The sequence below is a fragment of the Anser cygnoides genome, chromosome 10 (genome assembly GCF_040182565.1).
Source record: "Anser cygnoides isolate HZ-2024a breed goose chromosome 10, Taihu_goose_T2T_genome, whole genome shotgun sequence".
Classification (NCBI taxonomy): domain Eukaryota; kingdom Metazoa; phylum Chordata; class Aves; order Anseriformes; family Anatidae; genus Anser; species Anser cygnoides.
In genome coordinates, this window is record NC_089882.1 from 175,729 (window position 1) to 199,008 (window position 23,280).

Genomic DNA, 23,280 nt, shown 5'->3' on the forward strand with positions numbered 1-23,280 from the left:
AGAGCCCCAGAGTGCTGCAGGTTTAACATTTAGTGAGATTTGTACATATACTCTATTGAACTCTATATGACAAAGTAGCTAAATTGGATTTGACCTGACAATCTGCAATCCTTTAGTCACTGCAGAGGACTGAACTGGCATAAACATGAAGGTGTATGGTATAATTTCACTTTTCAAGTGATTGGTTACTACACAGTGAAGTTATGTCATGGCCATGGTTGCATGCCCTTGGAAAAGTTAATTAGCTCCAGTGGTGATAGGCTTGTTCAAATCTCAAGATAAGATGGCCTGGTCTGTCTTTGCCTGCATAAAAAGTACAGGAGTAGTTCTTGTCAACCCTTTTATAACACTTCTTCATGCAAGAATAATCTTTCTCAATAAAGCAGCATTCTGAAAGTTACAACCCAGGAGGTTCATGAAGCACCTAGATGATAACTTCTTGGTGCAGGTGCTAAGGGAGCCAACTAGGAAAGGTGCCCTCCTAGATCTGTTGCTGGAGAACAGAGAGGGTCTTGTGGGGGACTTGGCAATTGGCGGCCGTCTTGGTCATAGTGACCATGAAGTGACTGAGTTTAAAATTTATGGTGACAGAAGGAAAACTGCCACCAAAACTTCAGCCCTGGATATGGGGAAAGCAGACTTCAGGCTGCTCAGGGAACTAGTCAGCAAGGTCCCCTGGGAAACTGCTTTTGAAGGCATTGGTGTCCATCAGTGCTGGGCAGTCTTAAAGCACTGCCTCCTAAACACACAAGATCAGGAGATTCCAAAATATCGGAAGTCAAGCAGGTGGGGCAGAAGGCTGGCCTGGCTGACCAGGGATCTTCTACTGGAGCTTAGGTGATAAAAGAAAGTGTACGGCTGCTGGAAGGAGGGTCAGGCGACATGGAAGGAATACAGGGATGCTGTTTGTGTTTGTAGGGGGAAAATTCGTGTGGCAAAAGCCCAACTACAGTTGAAGCTGGCCATGTCTGTGGGAGACAATAAAAAAGGTTTTTATAGGTATGTGAACAGAAAAAGGAGAACCAAAGAAAATATAGGTCCGCTACTTGATGGGGAAGGTCTCCTCACAGACAATGATATAGGCAAAACAGAGATGTTTAATGCCTTCTTCACCTCTGTCTTCAACACTGATGATGGGCTTCAGGACCCAGGGTGCCCTGAGCTGGAGGACCATGAAGGTGGGAATGACGAACTCCCAACCGACTCTGAACGTGTTTGGGATTTGCTGCTCCACCTGGATCCATACAAGTCCATGGGTCCGGATGGGATTCATCCCAGGGTGCTTAAAGAGCTGGCTGACATCATCACGGGACCTCTCTCAATTATTTTTCAACGATCTTGGGAATCTGGAGAGGTCCCATTGGACTGGAAGCTGGCAAACGTTGTGCCAATTTTCAAAAAGGGCAAGAAGACCCTAGCAATTACAGGCCTGTCAGTCTTACGTCAGTGCCCGGTAAAATTATGGAGAGGATGATCCTTGAAGTTACTGAGGCGCACCTGGGGGACAATGCAGTCATTGGTCCCAGCCAACATGGGTTCATGAGGGGTAGGTCCTGCCTAACAAATTTGATTTCCTTTTATGATAAGATCACCCATCTAGTCGATCAAGGGAAACCAGCTGATGTGATTTTTTTGGACTTCAGCCAAGCTTTTGACACGGTTTCCCATAGGATTCTACTGGACAAAATGTCCAGCATACAGCTAAACAAAACCATCATACGATGGGTGAGCAATTGGCTGATGGGCAGGGCTCAAAGGGTTGTGGTAAATGGGGCCACATGAGGCTGGCGGATGATCACTAGTGGGGTCCCTCAAGGCTCCATTTTAGGGCCAGTCCTCTTCAATGTTTTTATAAATGATTTGGATGTAGGACTAGAAGGTGTTTTCAGCAAATTTGCCGACGACACCAAACTTGGAGGAGTTGTGGACTCGGATGAGGGTGGAAAGACCTTGCAGAGAGATCTGGACAGACTGGAGAGCTGGGCGATCACCAACCACATGAAGTTTAACAAAAGCAAGTGCCGGATCCTGCACCTGGGACGGGGCAACCCTGGCTATACGTACAGACTGGGCGACGAGACACTGGACAGCAGCCCCGCAGAGAGGGATCTGGGGGTTGTGGTTGACAGCAAGTTGAATATGAGCCAGCAGTGTGCCCTGGCAGCCAGGAGGGCCAACCGTATCCTGGGGTGCATCAAGCACAGCATTGCTAGTCGGTCGAGGGAAGTGATTGCCCTGCTCTACTCTGCGCTGGTGCGGCCTCACCTCGAGTACTGTGTGCAGTTCTGGGCACCACAGTATAAAAAGGACATTAAACTGTTGGAGAGTGTCCAGAGGAGGGCGACGAAGATGGTGAAGGGCCTAGAGGGGAAGACATATGAGGAGCGGCTGAGGTCACTTGGCCTGTTCAGCCTGGAGAAGAGGAGGCTGAGGGGAGACCTCATCACAGTCTACAGTTTCCTCACGAGGGGGAGTGGAGGGGCAGGCGCTGACCTATTCTCTGTAATCACCAGTGATAGGACCCATGGGAAAGGTGTCAAGCTGAGGCAGGGGAAGTTTAGGCTGGACATCAGGAAGAGGTTCTTCACCGAAAGGATGGTTGCACACTGGAACAGGCTCCCCAGGGAAGTAGTCACTGCACCAAGCCTGTCTGAATTTAAGAAGAGATTGGACTGTGCACTGAGTCACATGGTCTAAAATTTTGGGTAGACCTGTACGGTACCAGGAGTTGGACTTGATGATCCTTATGGGTCCCTTCCAACTCCGGATATTCCATGATTCTATGAACCCTTGATAATGGATTGCATTTAATAAAAGGAGTCTTCCTTCCTTGACTGATTGGCTTAATGCCACATCCTTGAGAAGCAGGTGTGAAGAATATCATGCAGCACTCTTTAAAAGGTATGCAGCAATCTTTAAAAGGTATGCAGGTGTGCTTTTCACTGTTCAGTACAAAGGAAGCTCTAAGTTGACTATAGGCTTAACAACATAACAACTTCATCTGACCTTTTTGATAGAAATCAAATTTTTGGGGGTCATTTTTACTTGAAATATAAGCTACAATGCAGAAAAAGATAAAAGTGCAAATGAGGGCATAAGGAAACAGTAGTATGGGAGTTTTAAAATCTTGTACTGGATTGACTTGCGCCCAAATGTTGTTTGTTTTAAATAGCATTGCCCTCTCTATTCAGTCCTTCTGACCCTTCAAGCTGTCTGTTAGTGAACCACAGCTTCACAGGAATTCATGTTTACCTTCAGAAAGAGAGCTAGACTATATGACTCCAAACAAAAAAGGCTTTCCACTCATTTTTGTTGTCAAGAACGTGATGTGATGGCACTTGAATGATTATTTTGAGGATGTTAGTAGCTTCTGTATAGCTTGACAGGGAAAATGCTGTTTGGTTGGATATCACAAAGCTCGAAATCCCTTGTCTGCTTTCTCTCGCTGACTGCTTTTGCTTCTAACTTATGAACAAATGTCCAATCTTGCTAAATTAAGTGGATTTCCCAACATTAGGTTCTCGATGAGAACTTTCTGTTTTGAAAACAAAATGGAATAAGCTTTTTCTGTTTCCTTGAACATGAACATTGTTGTGAGTTTTTGCCTGGAGGCTTGATTCTTCTGGCATTCTCACGATGGGGACTGTTCAGATGCTGCCACTGGAGGTTTTTCTTCCCATGGACCGGAGGATCTTATCTGTACAGCTGGGTGGAGATGAACAAACATTTCTTTCTAATGAGTTGTTCTCTTTGTAAAGAATTCAGTGTATATCTGTGTTACAGTGGGGTGGTGTAATGAGTGAAAATTAACAAACATGTTATTGATGGTCTTCTTCGTGGTATGATTGAAATACTGTAGGAATAATTTGAGCATCCACATGCAAAGCCAGCCAGTGAATAATCTTTCTTATGTTTTACAATATTAATGAAATGGTGATATTTTCTTATAATACAGGATGCCCTTCTCATTGTCCCTGGCATTAATTCAGCTATACCTTGTCAAACAGAAAAAAAAAAAAAACACTAACACTGTGTCCTTCTGTTGGCTGGTAGCCAGGGCTATTTCAGCTGTGAATACGGTTCATATATGTCAAGGGGATGCATTTATAGTGGTATATCTCAAATGCAATTCATTACATTAACCTGCAGTAGTTAAAAATGAAGAAATAACGTATGTTTACAGCTTAGCTCCAAGCCTGTGTTTCCCTAGAAGCTGAAATAGTACATCACTAGGACTTTTTTTTAATCAAAATTTAGAACTTTACTTGATCTTCAGAGGTTTGTTTTTTTTTTTTCTGTTTCATAAAATTAGTATTAATCTTTAAAGAAAATAAATCAAATGCAGAAATGGAAAGATATGTTATGTAGCTCCTTTGGGTTTTAGTAGTGATGGGATATTTTGCAGTGCTGTGAATCGGTTCACTGTATAAACAAACATGTCCCACACCTACTCTTTTCCCATGCTTTCTTTGGAACAACTCACTGGTATTTGTACCTGCTTCAGTGGTGCAGGCTTTTGTCTGCATACACCCAGATTCACAAGGGCTGTTTTTCTTTTATACTGTTTATGACACTCAATTCATGATGATAGGACAGTAGAAGATAGTCAGTATTCAGGAAGTTAGCACACCAACTAAAAATCCTTCATCTGCTTTTTTTCTTGGTGGATATCTTACGTTTCTCTGCAGGTAGTAACTGTCTGATCTTGTTTACCTAAGTGGATATTTTTTTCCAGTTATCTGGCTGTGGACTCTATGTAGAGTAGCTCTTAAAGAGCTCATGTCTGCAGAATCAAACTTTGGTAAATTAAGCATAAACACAATCATTTTGAGATACTTTGCCTTTCAGAAGTGTAGCAAGTAAAATCTTCATAAGAACTTAAAACTTCTCAGTCAAATTCTACTCAAAGTCAACTTCTCCCCCTTGGAAAATAGACGAAGTTTTACACGTTCTCCTTTTGGTGCTAAAGTGCGCAGGCTTTGTATAGAAAAGGAATGACATTCAACGTTTCAGGTGAAGGAGTCAGTGTTTTTATTAAAACACATTTTTTCTCTGCTTTTAAAATCAGTGCCAAAGGTACTCAAACTTATTGTTATCTGTAACTTAAAACATCCAAGAGAATCAGTATTGTTCAAAACCATTGTTCAAAGCTAAAAGAGCTCTTGTAAATCTTTGGCTTCACCAGGTAAACTGTTTTGGAATATTTTGCAATTCATTAGCAGAAATATACCCTAGTATGTTAAAATAAATATGTTTTTATTAACAGTGTATTATTGTACACTTTTGGGAGGTTGAGCTGATATTACAAAGAATAGTTCTGAGCAGTAAGCACTATTTGTTATTTAACTGTATCTTGCTAAAATATTCACAGCTGTAGTAACAACCTTTTATTTTTGCAGTTTGAAAAGAATTTTTACTTCGTCTCTAAGTGGTTTGAGCTTTCCATTTTTTAATTTGAGTATTCATGTAGATTTCTGAAATACACTTTTTTTTTTTTCCAAATAGATGCAGCAGTTGAGTATTTTAAGCACATAGCTTGGATATTCATATCTAAAAAAAATTGATAGTGCTGTGTGTGCAGAGAGACTGCTGAAGGACCAGCTGAAGATGCAAGTTACATGAGCTTAACATAAAGTAATGTAAATCCTTCATTTATCTCATTGTGCCTCAACATAGATAAGTCTTTTCCTCTTGGAAATGTTATAAAAACTTTACAACAGTCGATGGATGTTTTGGTTTTTAGATTCCTTTATATTCTACTTATTGTCAGTTACCTACAGCGCAGCACAGGTTGCACAAAAAATGCACTGATTTATTCTGGGAGGCATGTTGATTTGGTGTCTATCTAAAAATTTCAGTAAGGGTATCTTTGTCCAACAGATATTTTTATTATGTCTGTTTGTAGTGTGTGTGTGTGAACCTAAACAGAAAATCCCACATGTTTTAAGGACAAAGGTCTTATTTTATGACTTCTAGTTTTTGTAGTTATTTTTGTTTTTTTACCCTTTGTCAACAAATTTTGGGGGACATGGCTGGGTTCTGTCCAGAGTTTTATGCAGAAAGAATAGTTGTGGGTCGTGTTCAATTTTTGTTGAAACTCTACAGTTTTCCTAATCTGCCCTGTAAATGTTACTGCTACTGGCGATAGGCAAGAAGCAAAGAATTCAAGCTTTGGTCTAAGTTCCAAGGCAGTATTGGAACACACTAGGTATATAGTTACTGAGCTCAGTAAATATAAAACATAGTGGACATTTTTTGCAAAACCTTTTTAAGAAAGATCAATGTTTTGTTTCCGGACAAGCAGTTATGATGATGCTGGTTTACTGTGAATTTTTTTTTTTTTCCTGAATGAAAGCAGCAGATGGGACAATATAAACATACTGAACATACTTTAAGCCAAATAACATTTCCTTCTGTCCTGGTGGAAATGCATCTTTATTTTCAATTCAGTGTTCCAGTCTTTCATTCTTAAAACTCCAGTACTAGGGAGAAAAGGTTTTGGTAACTTTTAGTTAAATGAAAAGGCATATTCATCTGTAAGAAAGATTGGGTATTATAAATGGCAGCCTTGAGATTACTGTTATAAGTAATTCCAGGAAGCAACTTTTCTCTTTCTGTCACCTGGCATGTAATTCCTTTTGTCCCAGCCATCATCTAGTCTCTGAGCATATATTGTATATTCACAGAATCACAGAATCGTCTAGGTTGGAAGAGACCTCCAAGATCATCTAGTACAACCTCTGTCCTAACACTAACAAGTCCTACACTAAACCATAAGTTCATGAGTGTATATTCAAGAGTGTCAGTCACATTCCATGTAGTTATAAGAAGCATCCCTGTCTTGTTCTTGACATCTCAAAATTCCTTACTAGAGTGTCTGAGTGTTGTTTGTTTTAGACATCTGAGTCTCTCAGGATCAGATGTGTTCATCACTGCTTATGCCCATTAATTTGTCTCCTCTTTCCATCTTTGCGTGAATATTTTAAATTTGTTGTCTCTGCTACCTACTTATGCCAGTGATTATTTTAATTATTGGTCTGGTCAGTAAATTGTTTTATTTCCAAAGCAAGGGGCTTTAATACACCTATTGATGCAGTATCCCTATTATCAAAGCATAAGATTTAATGGCTATTCTGTTAGCTTTATGTTTTTGTATTTAAAATATCAAATACTATTTCAATAACGTTTTGATAATGCAGTCAGACTGTTTCTTAATTAGCTTTCATTCTGTTGCAAATCAGGGAAGATTTATCCAGTAAACAGAATATTCTTTGTAGCAGTGCCCTGTAGAAAAAAAGTAAGACAGTAATTTTAAATGTCTTTGCCAAAACCTGCAGTACTCTAATTATTTTCCAGTATGATTCTCACCAATATTTATAGACTGTTGGGAAGACAGAGAATAAAATAGCTTGAAGATAGTGAAGGACCAAACTGAGAACTGCAAATGAGGTCATGTTTTTACTACAACTATGTTTTGTTGAGGTGTAGTTGAGAATCAGAGTTTGCATTTTACCTTGCTCTGGTTTAGGGGCGCGTTTAGCTGAAAAATGCTGGTTTGTAGTGCTGGCCATGGCACATGAATACACTTAGTCTAGATGGTTTCTAGGTATGATAATAGTAAGATTTCTAGAACAGTCTTTCGGTAAGATAAGAGGACAGTGCTTTTGTAGTTTTAAGGTCTTGATAAGCTTGAGGTGGGCTATACGAAATGGTTGTTTGTGATGGGAAATTGGAGTTGATGTATTTACTGTTGTTCCCACATCTTAGAATTTGAATGCCTCTGGTGAAGTTTTCCTGGTCCATTGTATGGGCCCAAGAGAGCAATTGTTTCAAACTGCCATCCTGCATTTTGAAAGGCTCTCTTCTGTTAATCTTAGTAACGATACAAAGCTTTATTAAAGGTTCTCCCCAAACTGATTTTGTTGCTTTCTGTTTCATTGAAAGTGACTTCTTTGTATGATTTATGGGCATCTCTTTTCTGAATGAGTTTTGGATAGAATAGAAAATAGGGAAGTAGCAGGTTAGATATATATCATGTGAAAGTTTTTGAAGAAATGGTTTAACATAGCCTTTATGGTGGTAAATGAGTATAATTCTTAAGCCTAATTTCTGTTCACTAGATGAGAGCTGCACGCATTAGGTGAAAAAAGAATTTGCAGAGAATTTGGTTACATCCCATAGGTATCAGCCCAGTAAGTATTGGAAAGGCGTACAGTGACTTTGATAAGTTTTACTAGCTCGTTAATTAAGCACTCCTTTTGTTAAAACTGTCTTGGTTTTCCTGCATTTAGGGCTCTTTAATAGTGATACTATTAAAAATAAAGGAATTAGCATACCATTCTGAATAATAAAGAGGTTTGTTCTCACCAAAATAAAGTAAGGTCCCTAACTGATAAGACAAGCAAGGAGGACAAACATGATGAAAACAGGCAAATTGTAGATGTAATATTAAGTATCTTCTCTGTGAAGACTTAGTGACTGTTGCCGTGAGATCTGGGATGCTTTCACTGAATGGGAAGGTTACAGATAAATTGTTAGTCATCAGACTTCTTTTAAGGGATGGCCTTCAGTTTACAATATGTAGTAATAAATTGGCTAATTTATTACTTAGCATAGTCCCTGGCTCCTGTTAAAAGATTGTGGAGAGCAATAATTTGTTATGAAACTTTCATTTACCTTGTTTTTTCCCTGTTTTGTAAGCTATCGTCAATCCTCTCATACTTATTCAAGTTGAAATATCTTTGTTTCCCCTATATTCAGCTTAATTAAAATACAACTAGTGCTGGTGGTCTTAATAAACTGGGAAAATATATGCATGAATAGTGTTAAAATATCAAAGAAAATGCAGAAATATAAGTTTAAGTGTGACATTTCTTGAAAAATTACTAAGGAGCACAACTCTATAGAAAGCACACAAAGCATCTTGGAGAACCTGACTCTGGTTCTTGTTGGAGATCATTTGTGCATGCCACTGAACAAAAAGGATGTAAAACAGTGTTAGGATAATGGAAATCTGTGTAAATTGTTGATCACGTTTTTTTTTTTCATAATGCAGTTACAGTTCCACTGAGGTTCTTGTGTTAGACATTCAATTTCTCAATATCTGAACTCGGAAAACTGTTGTATGAGAACTTCTTCATGGATAGTCTATAAAATCTGTGCTGTATGCTCTTTGTGGTTTTTAATGACTTCATCACAGTGCTTGAAATATTGATATCCTTTATGGTTGGCTGGCTACTAGAATGAAAAACTGAAAATATTAACACCAAGGTTTGAGTTGTAACAACAACTAGTTGTCATGATATTTTATTATTTGTGTTATGTTAACATGTAAAAATGGCTATTGTGATCTTAGCTCTATGACATCTTTCAATGTACATAATATGAAAATGTCCATGTGCAACATATTTTACACCAAATAGGGAAGACAGAAGACTAAGACAGATAATTATTGCTATCCTGACTACACAAGAGAAACTGGGACACAGTGTGCTGAAGTCCCTCAGGAATTCTACACAGCAGGAGCTACTCCCAAATCCTTCATGCTAGACTAGTGCTTTAACTGCAAAAACATCTGTTCTGTTATTGTTGGATGAAGAGGAGGTTTGACAGGCAGCTATTTAATTTGCTGGTTTTTAACCAAGTTTTTATGTTCCTGTAATCTCTGTAATTGCATGGCTTGAGTTGCAGTGTGCACAACACTTAGGTCCCGCCACAAAATTATTTGTTGGTTTGGTCAACTTCAGCAGGTCAGTCAAGCTTTGATCTGACTTCATGTGTCAAATCTCAGCAATGTTTGCCTACCTTTGCAAAGCAATTTAAGATCTTACTTCAAGATCTTAATGAATGAAAAGCACTCATTAAGAGCGAAGCGGATAACATTATGGTTACCTTTCAGAAATAATTGTACAGTGATAATTACAGGGTAAGAAGAAGGTTTTGGAACGAGTATAAACTGTAGTCAGCTTCTCCAGGTGTCAGCATAAAGGTATGGTTAGCTTGCTTTACGTTGGTGCCTTGCGTAGTGTCAGCATTCGGGCTGAGAGCTCCTTGGTGAGCTGCCCAGCCCAGCTGTCACACTGCACCACTGCGCAGCGCATGGCACAACTGCAGCTTCACAGACCCACACTGTTCAGGTCAGGGTCATCTCTTCTGGCTGAAAATCAGTAGGAGTAATGAGAAGTTACTGCCAGACATCAAGCCAGTCCATCTCTGAAGGCTTTTGAGGCTGCCATGTCCCTTAGCACTCAATCTAAATTGAAATGTTTTTCTAAACTGAAGAGAAAAACCTGTCAGAATTACAGCCAAGGAAATCTAAGGTGTCTTAGTACTTGAAATCTGTGTTTCTCTTTTCTCTCTTCTGTTGTCACTCTGTTGTTGATGTAGAAAATAATGATGGCTGAAAATGTAATGATAAATGATTTTGTAATGGTAAATGATTTTCCTTGTTTCATCTTGCAGGCCGAAACAACAGCAACAGAACAATTTTTCCTTGTTTCCTTCTACTAAGGGCTGGAATTTCAGAGGGGTAAGTTTGGTGTTGTTTTAATATTCCCTCCTGCTTTATCCTGTTGCAGTATGACTTTGTAGTTAAAACATGATCTGTGAGTGCTCAAATCACAGCAAAACAAATATGGAATGGAAACTTTAATTTTGTAATTTCCTAAAAGGCCTTGTGTGTATAAAAACAAACAAACAAAAACACACAACTTTTGTTCAGGTGATTGGCTGACTTCCTATTGGCTAGGGAGACAATTTAGCATAATCAGTTTAACATACAGTGTGATTTTAAAAAATGGAGTAAAATTGGTGTGCTTTCATATCTAAAAGTAAATTAGCAAGACTGAGGTGATTTACACTTTTTTTTTTTGCTGTAATATAGATATTTATAGAGTTGTTGAAAACTTCTATATCTGAATTTTGCAGAAGTACAGATGGAGAGTGAGTTTGTATTAAGGAGATTGTATAAATGTGTTGTCTCAGAGTTTCTTCAACAAAGGATTTAAGTAGAAAAGATGTTACTTAAATGCTTTGTTGAAAGGGTAAATGACATCAATAAGTTGAATGATCAGCGGTGGTCATAGTACCATAAACATTAAAACTAAAAATATTTTTCACAATATCTGATACTGACTTTTGTACTCTACTTCATATTTTGAATAGAGCCTCCACTATTGCTTACTGTGAACTTCTTATTTTCCCCATTTATTTCTTTCATTGCACCACAAAGCTATAGGGATGAAATCCTCGGTGTTACTGAGAAAATAGTTTCCTCACCAATGCTTCATCAAGAAATCAGGAAAAACAAACAAACAAAAAACAACATCTTCTGAGCTGTTGATTAATTCTAAATTTTGGAGTCAGTTTAAAAATAAAATTAATGTTAGTATTTTGTCAAGTCTTCAGCTGTGCTGGAAAATTATATAAGGAAGCTCATATAGAAAGAATATTGTAGGTATGAGCTAAAGCTGGTGAGACAGTGATGCAGTGGCTCGCTGGGACTATAAAGGCCTGGAGCTGGTAAGTGTGGTGGTGTGATATCAGTGATCCAAGCTGTGTGGCAGAGGTGGGCTGGGCTAATACACTAAGAATAGAGAACTGGCAAGGTGGGTTTTTTTTGTTTGTTTGTTTGTTTTTAAACGCATGCACACACACAAAAAACATCTTCAGAATTAAGAGGAGAAATCAAGAACCTAAAAGGAGATAGCAGTGTGTTCTATTTATAGCCTGAATAAGAGAAAAAGGGCACTAAAATAGATAAAAGGATCTTCAGACTGCTTCCTTCATGTACAGAAATGAAGATATGTGGCAGTTGTCTGCCCCCGTATTTCTAAGGAAGCTTATGGGACACTAACAAAGAGGTCCATTTCTATAGTTGTAATATTTCATGAAATGAATGGTGATTGGCTGTTGAAGTGAATTGTTTGGAATAAACTACTGTGTTGGGGAAGAACCTGTGCCAGCTGTTCACTCGATCTGTTCAGATGCTGAAGCCAAGCCAAGTGAGCACTGGACAAGAAAGCTAAGTCCCTGCTGACATTTGCAATTTGTCAGCATCGACTTTGTTTTGGTGGATGGAAAAAACGTGTTCTGGGAAGTCCGATGAGCAGACTTCAGGTCACAAAGGCTTTGATACAGATGGTTAATGATAAAAGATTAACTTTGATGTCTTTTCTCAAACAGGCATAAAATCTTACTGGGTAAAAGAACTAAGTTAATGTTGACAGTGGAATAACCGAAATGCTTGAGGTGATGTACTCATAGCTATGCTTTTTAAAAATGTATCTGTTATTTCTATACTACAGACTATAATACAGGGTCATTTAAAGTCACAAACAATAAAACAGGAGAAAGTTGTTAAGCATAAAATTACAATGTTGTATACCTGTCCTCACTTTGCACTCAGATCACTGGTTTAAAATGTCTGTATCTCATGCTGATCAAGTGGGCTTGTTAAAGTGTCAGTGAGCAAACACCAATGTAAACCTCAAAGAAAGATAAGGAAGGCCCAGATGCTAAACACTTCACGAGGGGAAACTCCTCCATACTTCTAGCTTCCTCTCCTTTCTTAAATTCATTTTATCAGAAGAAGCTTTTTTCCATTCTGAGGTGTTCATTTTGAGTCTCATGGTTAGAGATCATATTTAATTTCCTCTATGGGGATTTCCATGTCAAGATGATATCATTTATGTGTTTTTCTGTCAAAGCTGTCAGTTTTAGATAATAGTAGCAATTACTTCCAGAACTTTGGGTAGTGTTCTAGGTATCAGTGGAGAGCTGATTTTGGGGAAAAACAAATAATCCTGGCAAAATCCTGTTCTAGATGAAATTTAGGCTTCAAGTTACAGAGAGATGCAATCTCTCTGCTACATGCTGCTTCTGCATGCATCATAATTTAGACTTTGAAGAGATTGTACAGTCAGATGTCCAGCAAACAGCGTTTCAGTGGGAAGGTATTTACAGAACTGTAGTTTCGGAGAGGAACAGAACCTGTGGAGGGAGATAAGAATATCACAAACCGGGGGCAGGTTTAATTAGAAAACCAGAACACAGGAGGTGGTAGATGTGTTATCTGGAGAAGAGGAGGAATAAAGTAAAGGAAGATACTGGGTATAGGATTATAGCCATATATTTATCCCATATATATATTTCCCTCTATTACCTGTATTGTGTTTATAAGGGGGAAAGAGGAAGAAGGTGCAGCTTAGGAAGAGGGATAATCAGGATGAAGAAAGCACTGTAAGATGTAGTGATAGTGTGAGAGAGTGGAGAGGGACGAAGTAGGGAAATGGAGGAAAGCTAGAGGGTGTGAAAGCAAAGAAGCAGAAGTGCGGAAGGGAGGTAGAAATCTCCTATAAAACTATGTGCTCATCAGTTCCACATTTTGCAAATGTTGATTCTGAGAAGGTAAAGATGCTATGTGTAGGGGGAAAAATTTGTGGCAAGGCCTTGGTAATGGAGAAGAGTTGTGAATATCTGATGAGAAGGGGCAACTCAGGAGCAGGTCAATACTGAAATAAAGAAAAGAACAGGATAGATCTTAGCACAGAGATTGGTATTAACCCTATTTTTCTCTCTCTTGCGGTTGTGATTAACTCACCTTCTCATCTCCATGCCGCCTTTCCACCAAAACCTTTATGCAGGTAGAAGGCTTTCCCTAGCACCACTGTTTGTTGCTTTTCTATATGATATAGCAGTTTAATATGCTGTTCCTAATGTATATATGGCAATAATGTGTTAAGTTGCCATGTAGTGTGGGAAACATTTCTATTTATTATGGGGAAAAAAAAATCCTGTCAAATGGGGATTACATTTATCCAGTCATGCACCTACAGGTAGAAGATGCTAGCATTAAAGCTTCTTTGGTTGCTTGCTAGTTATGATACAGCCTTGAGTTACATGCCTCTGTGCTGTTTTATCCATAGTAAGTATAGTCAGACTTATTTACAAGAAAGTTCTGAACTGAAGCAGCGTAAGAATCTCTCCTGAGAAATTTCAGATTTCAGCTTCTTTGTCCCCCTTCCTGTTTCCTCAAAATCACCACCTTGTTCTCACCAGCATATAATTTTCTGCTGCAGAGTGCCTTAATTATATGAATGGCAGGCTCAGGCTACTAAAGGCCTTTAAATTATATTTTTTCTATAATGGCGTATTTAGATATGTTTACAAGAGCAATGGTACATAGCAGTCCCGCAGATATGATGATGCTTCAGGTGGCAATGAAGAAACTGCCAGACCATCTAAAGAAAAGGAGTTACCCGGTTAATGAAGAATGCTGGGATTGCAGGCATAACTGAAGAGGATGCTGGTTTTGTCTGTGCTTATTGTTGATATTTCTCTATACTGTTCCACAAAGAGCTAGCATCACTTCCTGCATATTTTAAACAAACATCTGAACCATTATGATTGTTTCTCTTCTTTTCTTTCCCCTCCAGTAACTTTAGTGCTAGAAATAAATCAATAGCGAAATCTAAACCAACATTTTCTATTTGAACTATTTTGAGACATTTGGTGTGCAGTTGTCTAAAGATTCAAGATAATTTATTGCAACTGTGCTTCTTCCTATTTCCTCCTTTTTGTTTCCTTTTTAGTTTTGCAAAAGCTTTTAACTAACCAAGCTGCAGATGTGGTCACCAGTGAGGAAGGCTGATCTAATTTATGAGAAGCCTGACATAAAAATATGCTAAACTTGCTGAAGGTCAGTTTTAGATGTGTAAATGGTTTCCTTGCAAATTTTACTTCAAGTGTAAAAAAAAAAAAAAAAAAGTGTCCTTTGTGCCAAATGGGAAGAGTTCCACACTCTTCAGACAGTATTTACAAAGCAATGTGTTTCTTTTCTACAGGCTGGCAGACTTCAATTATGCCTGTTAGGGTGCATGAATCAAAACAACATAAAGGTTGCTAAGAGGGAAAGTTTTTTGCTAGCTTTAACTTGATAACTAATAACATAATTACGTACTGCTGCAGAGAGCACCTCTATTAGCTCTGGGTTCTGACTGATTCTACTTGATGCCTGTACCCACTGATACTCATTTGCTTAAGCAATGATATTACCCATAACAGCGGTATCAGGCAGGACTTTATTTGTACTTGTTGAAGTAAATTATGAAATCATATCGATAGTTTAAAAGTGTTGAAATATGATTCTCTTGTAGGTAAGTATGAACATAAGACCAATACGATTTTTTAAACACAAGTTTATCATATACAGGAAAAAGCACAATGTGGCTTTCTTTTTCTTTTTAATGTACTTGTGTTTTGTAGACACAACTTCAGTAGTTTCCTCCATGGAGAAGAAAAAATAGTTTGCACGGACAGTATAATTTTGGGTGTAATAACCATGCTCGTTATCAGGAACAGTTCCTTCAGGCGTAATAGGAGGACTCCTCCCCCTGGGGGAGTGCTGTTGGCATCCCAGCTCTCCCGTGCCTGTTCACTTGCTGGACGCTCATGCATTTCCCTCTATGTGCAGTCCTTTGATTTCTTTCTAACCTCTTCCAGCTTGTTTAGGAGCTAAGTAGATTCTTGCTCCCTGATCCATCTCATCCGTCTTTGAAAAGAAAAAGTACAAATTCCATATTTCTTTTTCTCCTTTCTAAAAATGATGTGTACTTGTGCTCCACTTGCTCTTTTTACACCTCTTCCTCTTTCTTCTTCCAGTGGGTTGCAAGCTCCTGTGAAGTGCTTGCACTTCACAGTTGAATTGCCCCAGCACTTCCTCCTCTTTTAGTCCTGGTGCAGGCTTTCTTTTTGTCTTGCTTTCATGGGGGTGCTGTTGTGCCTCTGTCCAGCATTGACCTTTCTTGGGCCAGAATGTGTCTGATGTCTGGTATTAGCAGTGGTTAGAAGCAAATCTGTAAGTCTTTCTGGGTTAATGTACTCGAGGATGGATGCTGCAAATATAGTGCTTGTCTACAGGTTTAGTAGAAGCTGAGTTTTTCTGTAGTCTTGAAGTTTGTTCTTTGTAGCATTGCAGGATTGGGGAAACTTCAGACTGTTGATAGCAGCAATGTAGAGCGCAATAGGAGCATTAAAAATAATTATTAAAATTCATTATTTGTTAATTTTTAAAAAATAATTATTTCAGTGATATACTATTTGCAGCTCAGAAGACTAGAGCTCATAAATTGGTGCAAGCAGGCAGCCTGGATGCTGATTTTTATTTGTCAAAGCTGTTTTTGATGTATCCCTGCTTAATCTATGGGCAGAGTTTGAAATATTTTAACTTATTATTGGTTTTGTTTTTGAACAATCCATTGGAACTGTTGTCGATTAGTCACAAGACTATTTTTTCTTGGAACAGCAAGGTTTATGTTGGCAAAAAAATAGAGATGCAATCAGAAATTCATTGTGTGGTATTTGTGTAACTGGATAACAGTCTACTTCATCTGCAGTTCCAAACACACGTCAGAATTATTCTGTTTTTAATGTATACACTGAACTTAAAACTTTTAATGAATTTAAGAATGTATTATTCCAAAATGATGCATGGTTTAATTACCACGATAATCAAGTTTTATCCACAACGTATGAGGGAAATAGTTGTGTCATGTCAGAATGTTCAAATCATAAAACATGATTTGTAAATATGTGTGTTCTTAGGGCCATGATAAATGGCTCTATCCTTTTGAAGTATCGGGGGTAGTGTACATTGCAAGGTTCTTCTCATACAGCAGTGCCGCAAAGATCTTGGATGTGCTGGAGAGACATCTATAGGTTGTTTGGAACGGAGTAGTTAACCACTACTTCTCACCACTGACATACAGTACTCTCAGGTATGGACCCGTTACTTACATACAACGCATCTTAGGAGGAAGAGAAAACATATCGTGACTATGCTCTTTGCATAGTGGTTTTATTTAAGGAAGAAAAAACGGCGTTACTATATGGTTAGATGAGATGAATGATGCAGCCTGGCCTTTGCTAGGTTTCTACTAGTTTGGGACTCAGGTAGAGAAACCTGTGCACGTTGTATGAGCTGTTATTGCTCATGCTATCCAGAGTATTCTGTAATACTTAGGATTTTGCAGTGTTTTCATTAATTCAAATCAGTAGCCATTTTATTAATGTTTTGGCAGTCTTTACAACTAAAGTCATCCTTGAGTTAAGCACCTAATTTAGTTTATAGCGCTACTTTCAGGTTAATTTTATGCATGTAACATAAAATATACTTTAGGTGATATATTTCTTGGGGCAATAATTTTGGAGGCATGCTCACAGAGCACTTTACTAAATGCATTCTTGAAATGAAGAGACTCTCATAGGCTTTTACATCAGCAAGACTTTTCCATTGTTATTTGTATTGTAAAAGGTAGGCATTCCATTTATTACATCTCAGATATTCAATTAGTATTTTTTAATAGCAAAAATAGTGTGGTATCTCCCATTTCTAAGGATTTCTTATGATTTGATGTTACCTTTTCACAGAATAGGTATTTTATTGGAACATGTCGTATGCAGGCATTCTGTTGACCCTGTGGAGCTTTATTTTATGAATCTTCGTCAGTGCTTTGTAACACGTTTATTTTTGTTCTGGGTGTGGTTTGTTATTTATAGTAGAAATATTCTGTGTGCTATAAACCTGTCACACCAGCTATTTTATGCATACAAACAATTCTGAGCTAGAAGCAACATGTGATAAAGCAGATAGGTCCAACTGTCATTCTATTAGGCCAAGTTTGGTGTTCTGTTATAGAGCAGATTTCCTGTCTTTAATCATAGGTTGGGTGTTACCTTGTATTCCTGCTGTCATTTACTGTTCTTCTCTTTGTTCAACATCAGATGAACTTGACCCGTGTTCAATTTGACTCACACTAAACTCTGCCCGTTTCTTTGTATTTGTTTCTCCCCCACCCCCAAGCAGTGGCTGCTCATGGAGAAAACATGATGTGAAATTAGTATTTCCTATGACTTTGTTTCAGAAACTTGTGTTGTAATGGTTAACAGCGTGGTACCGTTGTCCTGCTGAACTTGATGCCATTTGGTCTGAGAAAACAACCTTACAGTAATAATTTTGGAATATTTATCAACATTTTATTGATGTTACCCTATTTCTGAACAGAAATCTTAGTGTAAAACAAATACTGGACAAGAATGGTGGTACTCATGGACTCTAAGTGCTTTTTTGTTTGTTTTTCATGATGCTTTCAGTAAAATGTGGTGTTATTGCAACCTGTTACAGAGTTGTTTTTAACATCACAACTTCCTTTTTTTTTTTTAAGCAAACCATTGTGAAGATCTTTTGTCTAATTTCTCAGTGCTTGTAACTGTAAAAATTGTCACCAATCAGTTCAAGTTTGCTGTACAAATTTCCAAATTGTCAGTGCTTATGTTAGTACTATTTAAAACTGTGAAGTAAGTTCTAATTTAAAAGTAAATAAATAGGTTATGCATTTGGAAATGGTTGCAAGAGCATCACTTGCAAAAACAGCTGTGAAATCCTCTGTGCTGCAGTAGAAGTTCTGCTCAAGCATCTGGCTCTCACCGACAGTCCCACAGGTTCTGGTTGAGGTTGTCAAGTTGTACCTGTGGCAGAAAGCTAAACCAAGTCTTCTAAGGAGCAGGTGAGAAGGAAAGTCAAAGGGAGGACTGGAAGGGAATATTAAGAACACAGGAGCTGAAGGGGGAAAGAATTTGAGTTCCTTCTGTTGCTTTCAATTGGAAACAGCACTTTGAGTGGCTTTTGTTGACAGTCTCTATGAGAGAGGGAAGGAACTGCAGGCTTTTTGGATGCTGGCTGCATGCGATCCCACGTATGCTAACTTGCTTAGGCTTCTGGAAGGCAAAAAGGGAACATTACTTGTCTTCATACCACACAGTACTTCAGCAGTGCACGTTCACTTTAATCATACCTTTCAAAATCTTAGTTGCAGCAGCAGGATACTGCTGTGAAAAATTATTGAAGTGTTGTTTTTTTTTTTCCCCCTTATATGATAACGAGCTATAGAGAAGATAGCAGCAGTGAAACTGCTATATATTGGTTTTGCTTGCTATTTTGCTATTATCATTTTGTTAAGGTCTGGGCAGCAGAAGATGCTTGGAAATGGATAACCTGAATAAAGACTGAGCACCTGCTTGTTACAGACATTTGCCAGACTTGAAATTTATGCCACCCCTGTAGTATGGGTATTTTGTAAGTGAGAATATTAAGGCAGGAAAATTTCTCTGAAGTGTTGTCAGACATCTTTTGAGTTTAAATCATTAATATTCAGGGATCATTGTCTCCATGCAAGCCAGAGTTACAGTAATGCTCAACTTTTTACCCATGTTTCTGGCTTTTTGATTCTGTGTTAGCAGTGCTGTTTTGTTGCTCTATCAGAATCAGCAGCGGTGCTAGAGCTACACAGATACCAAATGAAAAGTTTTCATGTATTTATGTATTTTGAGCTTGTTAATTATGATTTCTTCATCTCAATCTTCTGAGGCAGTTGCTGTCTGGAATCTCTAGATCTAGTGTCTTAGATTTCCTTCCTTGTTACTTGTGTGGGTGTTTGCATTGTACGTAAATCCAAGCTGCGCTTCTTTCAAGTGGGTGCTGTTGATGTTGCTGGCAACAAAAAGTGCAGACACCTTGGGGGCTGACTGAAGTACAGCTGCAAGAAAACATATATTTTGTTTTATTTACGTGGAGGTTAGAGAGCAGTTTTTGCCATGCTATCAATCAGGATCGATTGAGACAGGTAAGAGTGGCAGTCTGTTTTCAATGCTGTTTACAAGGTTGATGGGAAGTCTGGTTGGCCAGTCTCGTGCCTGATGCTGGGCAGAAAACTCACGCTTGCCAACGTACTTCTAAAATGCTGTTGGCTCCTGAGACAGAAGGCTATTGGTGACCTAAGAAGTAGAGTGAGTGTCAGTGTAAAGAAGCAAAGCAAGTTGAAGTGTTTGTATGTTGTGGTCTCTAGGAAATGGAATATGGAAATCTCAGTGTTATCATGAAACCTGACTGAAAAATGCCTGCCAGCCTAACCTCATCCTTGTTGCAGTTTAAGACCCATAAAATTGCATCCCTATTTTAATTAGTTTTCCTAATTACTTTGTTAGTAATTATTCTTTCCATTTTGAGGACAAGCTTTAATAGTCATAAACAGAACAAAATGGAGAAAAGATTAATTTGAATGCTCCCCATCACTTTAACAGGAAAATCTTACCTCTTCCTTAATTGTGTCACTCATGATCACAATTTATGAGAATTAAATGATCTGTTTGTAAGAAATCTAGATATTTTCAGTATCTTCCCTTTTTGCTGTTCTGGGCCTTTCAAATCTTGGTTCTGTGCCTTTTTGTTTTTGTGCAGCCACCTTGCAGTGAAAACCAAACAGCGTTACTTTCTTCCTCTGAGAACAGGCTTCTCTTATGAGTTTACTGCTACAGGTAACAATTAGGATCCTTAAGCTGTGGTTTGCCTGAACCTGTATAAGAGGAATCCACTATTTCTTAACTCTACAGGCATCTGAAAAGTTTCACATTTTCCTTTTGAATCAGCTTTTATACATAAAAACAAGAACATACTTCTTGTTAAAATGTTACCTAATGGTGTCTCTTTTCCATCTCCATTCTAATAATTCTTTTATTAAATAGAATCAATGGACTGGTTCCAGCTTGTCCCTCCATGTAAGGACCAGGGTCCAGAACTTCTCTGGAAAACGTGTCCTGCAGACTCTCTTGGAAATTGATCTAGGACTAGGACAACACAAATCTTTCTTTGTAAAATAGGTTAGGAGATGCTAATAAACCTTGCATCCTTATGTATGCCTAGTGATGAAAGCAGTGTTTAAAAAAAAAAAAATTTTTTTTTTTGATTTAGGGCTGCCTCCATAGAGATTGAGGTGTCAAGCCTGTCAGGCTTCTTCAGAGTGCTGGTGTATGCTGTTTTATAGGAGTGGGCTCTAATATCACGTAGGCTCCAATATCTGGCACCTGATCCTGTAAGTATGTTATGCCTTTTCTTAAAAGACTTGTCAGAATTGCCCTAGTTTCTGAATCATATTTGGAAATATGTATGAAATAGTGAAAGTTCAGTGTGGTCAGTGCTGAGATCACTGATTATGAGCAGAATTAGAAATTTGGGCAAGCATAAGGGAAAAATATGAGCTGCCCATGGAATTTAGATTTCTGCAACAGCTGAGGCTAAATTTTCAGGAATGCAGTTCTGAACTTCAACATCTAATATTTAATCCTAATTTCTGGATCTGGCATAGAGCTTTCTACAGTTATTTATTTGTATTTATTTTTAATTGCAAATATTCAAGCCTGGGCAAGGAATTACCAATTCCTAATGGCAAAGCATTAAAATTTCCTGTGATGGGGTGAAAGATTGTTTAAGAAAGAACTTAGATGTCATGACAGTCTAAAGACAAGTTAAGAAAGAAAAAGGAAAAGGAATCTTGAGAAAAAATCCTGGCCTGTATATTGTTTAAATATAGAATTTATGTGGATTTCCTTTGAAAATAAACTGTTCTTTGCTGAAAGGCACTGAAGAGAAGATGGCTAGATATGGTTCTAGCACTTTGTTAGGCAGGGAAGACAGACCAACAACATTTACCATTCACCAAAAAGGAAATGTTTCAGTAATTTTTGAAAGTTTTGGCAGAAAATATCTGCTTCCTGAGGATTTTTTTTTTTTTTTTAGTATTTTCTGTCTGCTGGGAAGTGTGATGGCTCTTGTTTTTAAAGGAATTAGTTGCTAACTGGTATCAGTTTCACCTTTTATTTTCTGCCTCCAAGCTCAGCAGAAACTTTTTGTGCTGAGTTTCATACCGACAAAAGACTGCACCAGCTCATTAAGTATGTGCTTTCTTAATTTAGAATTATTGTTTGCTTGCCACTCAAATTCAGATGTATCTTGACATTCTTGCCTACTAAAGCATTCAGGATTCTGCAGAACAATCTAGTATTTGTCAAGTCACAAAAGATTTGACAGATCAAGAGAGAAATGTAAGAATGTAGGGTCTAGACTGTCTTTGTCTTGCATTTATTATGCTGACAACTTGATTTTTAGTATGTTAAAATGAATGATTTGACTAATACTTTCAACCATTTCTCTTTTATTATGGATGCTTGCTTGAATTTCTCTCTTCATACAATTAAGTCCTGGAAAAAAAAAAAAGAATCTTTGGAATAGGAGTAGGAACGTATTTAGTCTTCTGATATTTTATTAATCAATGAGTCTTCTAAAACCGAGGATGTACTATCTTAGAAATGTATAGAAAATATGTCAAACAGTAAGCCTACAAGAAATAATCTACCACGTATATGCAACATGTGTAGAAGGGATCAGAAGTGTCAGGATTTTTCTTTTCTCTGTATTTGCACTTGTTCTTTACGCTACAGTCAACGTAGGCCTTAAAATAGAACCAAACCTCATATTTCTCCCCAAAGTCCCTTTTAGTTAGTTCCTTTTACTTAAACCATATCTTAGTGATATGGTTTAGTGGAGGACTTGTTAGTGTTAGGTCATAGGTTGGTCTAGGTGATCTTGGAGGTCTCTTCCAACCTAAATGATTCTGTGATACTACTTTGAGGACAAGTTTTTCTGACCCAAAAGAGTTAATGCTGTTTGTGATGCAGGAAAGATGATGGAAAGATGGATAAGCTCCATCATTTTTTATATAAAGCACTGTGTTTCAGTCACTCGTAATATTTACAGATTCCATTATTTTTTGTAACTATTCTGCGTTGATTTCTAGTTTACTTTGGGTAAGGGAAGTTTACGTCTATGCATGTTTAGATTTTGAAGAGGGCTGCTCAAATGGACATTGAAATTGCATGAAGCATATACAATTATAAAGTTTCAGGTAATATATGGAAAATTGCATAATTTGATACCTTGCAGATGAGCACCTTGTGGAAGCTAGCTTTTCTTACCCTGAAGTAATACAAGTTAATTTGATGGCCAAGTGAGGCAATTAACTGGGTGTATAATCACGGAAAACAAATATGTGCTAGTGACCTAGCTGGCAGTTTGAGAGAAGACTCTTGTTATCAGCAGGTCAGTCTGACTCACTTGTTCTCTTCCCAGTCATAATGTCTTTGTCATGCAAATATAAGACCTCTTAAGGAAGCATTCTATTTTGTGGTTTGGATTATGAAACTGGAACCTAATCCTGTAACTTTCCTGACTGCAAGTTCTTGATCATATTAATGGCCAAACATGTATGTGGCCATGGAATTCTTTCAGGATGAGCTTCTCAGTTTTGAAATTACAGATGGCCTGGCGATTCTTATGCTGGTGGGGTAGCACCAGTCATATCCAATATTTTTAAGGCAGCAGTAAATTCAAAG

The 23,280-nt window shown here is 38.0% G+C and overlaps 1 protein-coding gene across 12 annotated transcripts in view; it reads left to right on the forward strand.

The window, feature by feature from the left end:
* ARHGEF3 (Rho guanine nucleotide exchange factor 3) overlaps window positions 1–23,280 on the forward strand; it is a 126,444-nt gene that overhangs the window by 31,603 nt on the left and 71,561 nt on the right. For 11 of the 12 annotated variants that reach the window (XM_048047503.2, XM_048047504.2, XM_048047509.2 and 8 more), the window contains one exon: window positions 10,462–10,528. In XM_048047503.2, the coding sequence (XP_047903460.2) occupies window positions 10,462–10,528 (67 nt within the window). Of the gene's footprint in view, window positions 1–10,461; window positions 10,529–12,183; window positions 12,250–23,280 lie in introns of those variants that run through there. The other variant, XM_048047516.2, reaches the window with a different exon arrangement.